Source organism: Ananas comosus, linkage group 18, assembly GCF_001540865.1.
Source record: "Ananas comosus cultivar F153 linkage group 18, ASM154086v1, whole genome shotgun sequence".
Lineage (NCBI taxonomy): Eukaryota > Viridiplantae > Streptophyta > Magnoliopsida > Poales > Bromeliaceae > Ananas > Ananas comosus.
The window spans coordinates 1,002,588-1,011,692 of record NC_033638.1 but is presented as its reverse complement, the minus strand read 5'-3'; the positions used below and the strand labels follow the sequence as shown (position 1 = coordinate 1,011,692).

General features: G+C 33.4%; 1 protein-coding gene across 1 annotated transcript; it reads left to right on the top strand.

The window, feature by feature from the left end:
• LOC109724438 (uncharacterized GPI-anchored protein At5g19250-like) lies at positions 4,509–7,722 on the top strand. Its single transcript, XM_020253262.1, has 2 exons — positions 4,509–4,666; positions 6,950–7,722. Exons 1-2 carry the CDS (start codon positions 4,597–4,599, stop codon positions 7,456–7,458), a joined length of 579 nt encoding a protein of 192 aa, XP_020108851.1. The 5' UTR covers positions 4,509–4,596; the 3' UTR covers positions 7,459–7,722.

The window sequence follows — 9,105 nt, the reverse complement described above, 5'->3', positions numbered from 1 at the left end:
AAGTAACGCGATATTATGTACAATAACAAGTAGCGTATTTTTTCCGTTGTACTTTTTCAGCGCACATATTGTTATTTTTCTACAATTCTAAACGAAACCTAAGTACGACTTATTGAAAGCAAATCTGTCAAATCGTTGGCGCTAACTATTAAATCCAAAAGCTCGAGTTGTAAAAAATTCACAATCAATTCACTTCAAATATATAGATATAGTGCTTACAAGTCTCAATTATGACTCGACTCAACCAGTCTCCGCAGCTGCAAAAATGACTCGGCCAACCAGCCTTCGTACTTTGGAGTCAGAATTAAAAAGGAATAAAAATTTTAACCGAACGATACCTTATTAAAAAAAGTCTTTATTTATCATCACATGTTAGTTTTATTTTTATTCGAAAATTATAATTACTTTTTAAAAATTTATAAATATCTAATAAATTATTAAATTGAGATAAAAATAACACACGTCCCCGCATCTGAGGCTTTCAGAAAAAAAAAAAAAAAAAAAAAATCAGCACGAATTTCAACGTCATGATGCGGTTAAGCTGTCCTTGGCTTTATCAGTCAGTAGTTGGAAGGCGACGCAGCGGATTGTTGCCGACAGTAGTCGACTTCACATCTACTCTTACCAAAAGTAAAATAAAGAGATAATTACCTATATACCCCTCAGAATTTTAAAAATATTTTAGTTATCCTTATTTTTTATTTTCTTTATAATATGCTCCTAATATGTTCTTCCATTATTCTAAAATATTTTTATTGTTACCATCCGTAAAATATTTTTATTGTTACCATCCGTGAGTTAAATATTTACTAGAGTTAAAAAAAAAAAATAAAATGCCTTTTATGTCCTTAACTTAAAGACAAATAAAAAATATTGGTAATGATAGAAAAGTATATTTGAAAAGATCAAAAATCAAAATACTTTTTATATCCCTAACTTAAGAGCAAGAAAAAAAAGTCGGTGACAATGGAAGGGTATATTTGAAAGGACAAAATAGTAATTTCATACAGATAGCAGTTATTACTAACAGTCATTAACGAAATTTAATTCTAGGGATATATTTGAAATAGTTGGAACGTAAAAAAGGTATATTTTCAGTATTAGTCTTATAATAAAAATAAATCAGAAAGTTGAGAACTTTTCAGGGTTTATAAGCAATTGGTCCTAAAATAAACAAGCCCATGGAAAAAAAAAGAAAAAAGAAAAAAAAAAAAACAATTTATTCTCTTGTTGTAGTTTGCGCATTATTATATTATCATTCTATGATTTCAAAATTTATATTTAATTATTTATGACATTTTGTCACTATAAAAATAAAAACTATAGCTCGATCGTCCCTAACGCAAGTGGCGAAAGGCTGGATGATTGGTACTCGAGGTTTCAAGTTTGAATCTTGATTGATTTGTGTTTCTAGCTAAGTTTATTTTTAAATAAAATAAATAAAGCAGGTAGCATGCTATACCTATCTCTCTCTCTCAAAAAAAAAAAAAAAAAAGAAAAAGAAAAAAAAAGTAAAAACCATGCATTTGTTGAGTCCAAAAAAGAGATAAATTTTTATTTTTTTTTCTCTTTGTAGTTTATCGTGTTTTATATTATTATTTTATAATTTCAAAAATTGCACTTAATTAGCATATTTTTTTAAGGCAGCGTTTGGTTAGGGGATAGGAATAGGAATAGGCCTTTATCTCCCTTTTATATCCAAACACTAATTTTTTATCCAAGAATAGTAATTCTCAGTTATTCCCACCAACACCTTCATTTTCTATATAAAATTATCTAAAATTGTTCTTATTCCCGGGAACAACTTAATTTTCATCCAAACACTATTTTTCTTATCCCCATACTTGTACCTATCCCTGTAATAACTAGTTCTTGCTTATACCCGAATCAAACGGTACCTTAAACAGTAAGAACTGTAATGCTTTTATAAATATAATATGTTTTAATCTGTACTGTATTATTTTATAATTTTCAAAAAGAATCGTCTCTTGCGCTAAACCACGTGGTACGAATTTTTAACTTTTGAATTTTTAGAACAAAATGATTTACTAATGAAAATTAGGATATATATAGAAGGGCATTTTGATAATTTTGAAATAAATTTTAAATTTTTAAATAATAATCAAAGAATAAATGAATAAAAAAAATTTATACTATTCCATCGCAGAGTGTCACACCTTCTATGGCCACCGATTACTAGAGATGTCAACGGGTTCGATTTGAAGCGGATTCTCAAAAACATGAACTAGAAACCCAAATCCGAACCCAAACCCGGCCAAAAATCCGAGACCCGAACATGAATCATAATCTAAAAATTCGAATTCGAAATAATTATTTCTCTTTTCACTATTTCAAAATATATTTATATTAAATGTAAATTTTTAAAATACAAATTTAAATATAACATTAAATTTTTATGTACATATTATAGGTAGCGTAAAATAAATTCGAATTCCGATCAGGCATACAAATCCGAATCCACATCCGTTGGATTTTATATTTTTGATATCTAAACCATACCCGTTTGTATCGGATAAATCCGCTCGGTTCGAATTCGGATAAAGTTTTGGATATCAATATTCATTAGGGAGTGTATACGAGCGAACACGATGATCGCAGCGACGGCCGCTCGTGTTCGGCTCGGTTTAGATAAACGAACCGAACACGGAGCTGGTCGTTAAAGTATCGAGCTAGAAAATTTTAGTCGTATTCGGCTCGTTATTAACGGTCGACACGAGCCAGTATAAGCCTGAGCAAATGCAATATAAGTTTAAGAAAAGTTAGAATTGTATATATAAAAAATAAATTTTATAAATTTTATCATTAGACTATTTGACTAATTAGTTGGAGACTTTATATATAATAAATTTTTTATTAATTAAGCTCGGCCTTATATTTTCAATTTTGCTAAAAGTTAAATAATTAAAAATATATATTATATATATAATTATTATTATATATAAATAGAAATTAAATAAATTATATAATATAAATATTATGTATCTCGAGCCTGTTATCGAGCTGAGCTACAAGCGACTGAACCCAGTCTTGTGTATCGCTCGTTTATTAAACGAGCCGAACATAATTCAGCTCAGTGTTCGGCTCTTTACCAAAAAAAAAAAAAGAGCGTTATTCGATCTCGAACTCATTTCGAGCCGAACATGAGCTGGCTCGCGGAACAGCGAGCGGTATTGCCAATAGGCTGGCAAGTGAGCCAGTCAGCTCGCTGTTCGACTCGCGTTTCGACTCGATATTTGGCTCGCTGCGAGCGTCGACTCGAAATTAAATGAGCCGAGCTTGAATAAAAAAAAAAAGCTCAAAATTCATTTCCAGCCGAGTTGTATTACTCGGCTCGTTCGATTAAGTGTTCGAAAAGCTCGAATGTATTAGTATATATATTAAAAAATATATAAATATAATATATTTTAATTATATATAGGCTGAGTGAATAATCTGAGTTTAGTTAAAATTGGGCCAATGTTATTGGCCCATAAAAAAAAACCAAATAGACAAATAAAAGAGCAAAATTTCACTAAATTTATATATTTTTCCTTTCTTTCTTTCTTTCACAGAACTCTAAATTTTCAATATGTTTCTCTCTTTCTCTTTTTCTGTCTCTCACCCTAAGTGGCCAAACCAGAAGCCCTCCAAGTTATCAAATAACAGCATATGCCTGCCGTTGCCTACTTTACTATTAATTGTATGCTTGAGAAAATATACAGAATATTTTTAAAGTAAAAAATTATTATTCATATAAAATTTTAATTTTTGTTATAGATGATTGGATAGTTTAATTCAATATTTATCTATATAATTTATTTATTTTTGACTGCATAAATGAAAATGAATAATATGGAGATTGAAGATGGAAAACAAGATATGTGAGGCTGAAAAGATTAGATATTCAACTCATAAATTATTTTTTTCATATTATAATCCTATATTTTATATAATTATTTTGTACTTTGAACTATTAGACATATTTTTGTATCCAATTATAGATAATGTTCTATACAAATTAAACTATTGAGCGTATGACGTTGAGAATTTCAAACGGCTCGTTTAGGGCTCGAGCTCGCTCGACTCGAAATTAGGCTCGTTCGAGCTCGGCTCGAATTAATTTCAATTCAAGCTTGAGCTTAAATTTAAGCTCGAAATTAATTTCAAGTCGAATTTAAGCCGAGGTAAGCTCGCTCGAGCACGGCTCGTTTCCACCCCTAATTGCCACCTCTAGTATTCATCGACATCCTTACCAGTCACCCCCCACGCATAATTCTATTTTTGAAATTTAGAGGGACTTGTATGAAATTATAACTTTTTTGGAGGGTACGAAAGAAATTAACACTTCACCCTTGAAGCACCGACAACTTCGGTGAAGCGCGTCGGAGAAAGAAGTGTTTAATTAACCAAAAAGTAATTAACAACAACTAATTAAACAAAAATATTAATAATTATAATAATTAATAATTAATAACTCGGTGGTTGTGAAAGCGATGTCTCCTCTTCTTCTTCTTCCTCGCTCTCTCTCTCTCCTCAACGAGGAGAGAGAGAGAGAGAGAGACAGAGAGGAGAGGAGAGTAGAACCGGATCTCAAAGATGGGTCTTCGCCTCGCCCTCCTCTACTTCGTTCTCTTCGTGTTCCTCCTCGGATTCGCCGAATCTGATGGTAAATCTCTCGCTCGATCTCCACCCTGTTTTTTCTTCTTTTTTTTTTTTGTTGGGATTCATTGTGTGATCGGAACCAAATGGGGGAGAAATGTCTCTTTTAGATTCGCAAATGGTGTGGTGTTTTGTCCAGGATCAAATGGAGGAATGGGTCTCTATAAAAGTTTAAATTTATTTTCATTTTCCACACTAGTTTCTCTTCTTTTTTTCTTTTCTTTTTTTTGCATTTTTTATGTAATTAGAACCAAATGGAGAAATGAGAGTCTCTTTTAGTTCTGTTAAAAAGTTCTTCTTTTTTTTTTTTTTTTTTTTTTTTTTTTTTTTTTTTTTTTTTTTTTTTTTTGACTATCAATTTTTTTTTTTTTTTTTTGCATTTGTTATGTAGTTAGTACCAAATGGAGAGAAATGGGTCTCTTTAATTTTTGTAAATTGGTGAGGTATTTACTTGGTTTTGTCATCTTAGTTGAGTAGATCTGTTTGGATCCACAGGAAATGCTGTAACTTTTGGGTAATTTTTGGGGTTGTGGATCATCTGAGGTTTTATTTTTCATTCCCACTGCTTAATATTTCATTTTATGTTTCTTTTAATGTGTTCCTATGATTTTGTTATTTGTCTATTGGAGAGGAGTAAAAAGAAAAAAAAAAAATTGTCAAAGCTTGTGGATTTTAATCTGCATTGTTCTTAATTAGCGAAATCAGAAAACGGTTTCTCAGATTGCAAACTGATAATGTAGAGATCTAGTTTCTGACTGATTTGTGATCTAATACTGCTGCTTTTTAGTTTATTGTTATGATCCTGTTGTTGGGTCTACTGGTGAAAAGAAAATTAAATCAAAATCTTGTATGGTATTCTTTTTCATATACATATATTTTTTTCCATTCGGCGGGATCGGAAAAAGGTTTATTGGATTTCCAGCTTACAATGTAGAGATCTGATTCCTGAAATAGTAGCTAGTTATCAGATATTGTAGCATCGGCGTCGTATGCATTTCTTTCTCCTGACGAAATAGACGACATTCATGAAGCCATTTCATTGAGAGATCAACAATCACCCGATTTTTCACTTCATTTTGGCACCGCAACCTGTTAATTTCGAAAGATCGTTTCCCTCGCATTTATTAGTTGTTTTCAACTAGGGCTCTTCTGTCGAAACGTCCGTTAGATTGGACGGAACCAGTCCACATATCGACTGAAGAGGTGCGGTTGCAACCATCGTTTCCCTCTTCTCCGATGGAAATAGCCGTGTAGGAACGATGTGGGACTTGATTGTAAAAATTAAAAGGTGGGGGATCGACGTGGAAACCCTCTGTCCAAACCACCATCTACATCTTGATCATAGTAAAGTTAAGATTCAGCTCCCTTTGTTTGTTCATATCATCTGTGTTACTCTCTAATATTCTTAGGGTCGAGTGCACATTCCGATACCTTCATGCTTAGGGCTCTTTAATCTATCTGGAGTTGTGAAAATGCGTATCATATGTCTCTTTCTGGACCAATATTGGTACGTGTGAGCGGAACAATCCAGAAGTATGATTTATAGCCGACAAGTACATCCCAGGTAGGTGAATATTTATTATTGGAAGTATAAGATGGAAATCCTTCGGCGTAAGTAAGTTCAGATTGACGAATCGTGCTCCCTAACCATGATTGGAGACCATGGCCCCAGGGAAGCAATACATACTAACCAAACTTCATTGCGGATTTACAAATTGATGTTTGAGCCTTCTGTTTTGATTTGTAGTTGGAATGTAGCTCATAAGCTTGGTTAGGAACTGCATGTCCGACTACTTTTTCTTTAAAGCTTTAAGCCTAGTTTGGTAATGTAGTGGGTAAAAGCACTAACTATGAGAGGGAAATTTTAAAACCGCTCAGAATTTTTTTCTCCTCCAATGCGTTAAAATTGCGGTTGCAACTGTTCTTTTATAGTATAAAGAAGAAAAGAGTGAAAGTGTTTTGGAATTTTGAGGAAAAAAATAGTGTTTTTAGCCACTGCGTTACCAAACTAGGCTGTAGATAGTCCGAAAAGAAAAAAAAAAAAATCCAAAAGTGCTTTAGAGCGCCTCCTCCTCTGATGATGATTTATAATGTTGATGGAAACCGCCAGTAGAGAAGCATCAAGTGGGATGCTTCCGTGGTGGCGGTTCCCACCACCATTTCATAGTAATAAGTGTGTAAAAAATTTTAGTTTCTTGTATTTTCATGTATTGTATGGATAGTCGCCTCGACTATCCCTTTATTGCAACTGAGTCTCTGAACTTTTTTTTTTTTTTCGTAACATTTGTAGATATGAGTACTCAGCTTCTCAAAGGCATCAACGACTACCGGGCCGGACTCAACCTCTCGTCGCTAACCGAGAACTCCAATGCGGCATGCCTAGCCGAGCAGCTGGCGAAGCAATTCAAAGGCCAGGAGTGCAGCAACACCACGGGATCCGACACGGTCCCCGGCACGGAGGAGCAGTTCCCCAACTACATGGACTTCCTGAACCACTGCCACCTCAACGCGACCGTCACCCAGGACGCCGAAGTGATGCCCGCCTGCGTCCCGGGCCTCACCCCGGATCTCGTCCTCACCAACTTCACCAAGTCCCAGTACAACGAGTATCTCAACGACACGAAATACGCGGGGGTCGGGATCGCCGACGAAGGTAATTGGGTGGTTGTAGTGCTCAGTACTGACACACCCACAGGGAACTTTTCGCCGGCTTCTGGGTCCAGCTGGGCTGCTGCAATCTCTCCTTGCCACCAGCTTCTGCTGTTGTTGCTGGGTTGCTTGTTTCTTCTGATGATATGAAAGAGTTGCTTTTATATATCTAGTTGGCTTCATCTTCTCAGTATCATTCATTTGTGCATTACTACAGTTTCAAACTAGGTTTCGACGGCAAAATATGGTCTTTTATTAGATGAGGATTTGGATTGTTTTACACCATTTATCTTCATTGGTTTGTATCATTTACAACAGTTAGATAATTCTATCCATGCCTTGTATCAGTTGCTCTTTCATATGAATGTGTGTTGATTCATGTGCATTGCTTGGTTTTAAGGTGAATTTTTTTTATTTTGCTACCTAGTCCTTTAATGTATTTGATTTGAGCCAGTTAATGACTCTTCATATTCAAAATTTGAATGCTCCATTTATCTTTACTGATTTAATTAGTATATTTTATGCAATTTATGTGACGATACCACAAATTTATCTTGGCAAAACTATCAAATGATTTAAATCCGGCAAATTGAAAGGTTGGATACTGATATTAAATGTTTGAAAATTTAGATAGTCGAATCGAAATGGTCTAAAATTGAGGTAAAAGTTCCTTACATTTTTATCTATTTTCAATTATTTACCCACCGTTCCTTGTTCCGTGCATTTATCGAATGTAGGGCACGTAAAAAATTCATATTAGAGTTTCCACTTTTGAGGCATACTTGCTAATTGAACTTCTTACCATAAATAAATTTTAGAATCTTCGTTCAAGGTTTTGTTCAGTTCATGGTGTATTATGTGTGGTGAGAAATTACGATAATAACATATATATATATATATATATATATATATATATATATATAAAATTCATTCCTGTAAGTGACAGCACCTTGCATAGATCACAATGATTCTATTACTCCAAAGTTCTCTTGGGACAACTCTGAGAAGTGCTTTTAGAAGAAGCACCGTATTACAATTTTGTCAAACAAAGACTTTATTTGTAGAATCAAAGAACCCTTTTAACTTTTTTTTTTTTTTTTAAAAAAAAACTATGTTAATAATTTTAGCCAAATATATTAAAATTTTCATTAAATTCATCAATGATTACATCAGTGAACACCTAATAGCTAATAGAGTCACTAAATGTAACAATATTTTCAACTAAACTTGAATAACTCAATAAAAGAGAAAGTTAAACTTAAAAGAGGAAATTGTTGATTTTGGATTGAACTTTTTTCCTTAGCTTGATAGGAAAATTTCATGGCTTTGAGAGGCTACACATGTAGATTGCAGACTAATGTGTACTCCAAATTATAAAAACACAAAAATGTTGAATGATGATGAGCTCCACAAAGCAAGGATTTAAATGTCGCGACACATGGCACAGAATCGTGCTCAGAATTTGCTGGCATGGTATAGCATGGCAGGTGCCGTGTCGAAATGTGTTATTTCCAAAAATCCCTGTCTGTCAACACACACTATAACATAATATATTTATTTTTTTAAGACCAATATATTTTAATTGTTGATTATATATCTTTATCAACTTTTTTGCACTTTATTGAGATAACTACTCACTAATGCCAAAGAAAAAAAAGGATGTCGAGCTGTGTCACTAGCACAGAGATCGTATCATACTGATATCTTATTAACACAATACAGCACGGCGGTGCCAATGGGCACTTAAAACCTAGCTACAAAACTCAGACATTAAAAAGAAAAAAGAAAAAAACATAT

What these genes read in the sequence shown, in the direction of transcription:
- LOC109724438 (XM_020253262.1), top strand. Translation starts at nt 4,597, where the DNA reads ATGGGTCTTCGCCTCGCCCTCCTCTACTTCGTTCTCTTCGTGTTCCTC. An exon ending in CGGATTCGCCGAATCTGATG is followed by an intron (nt 4,667 to 6,949) that starts GTAAATCTCTCG and finishes TAACATTTGTAG; the next exon opens with ATATGAGTACTCAGCTTCTC.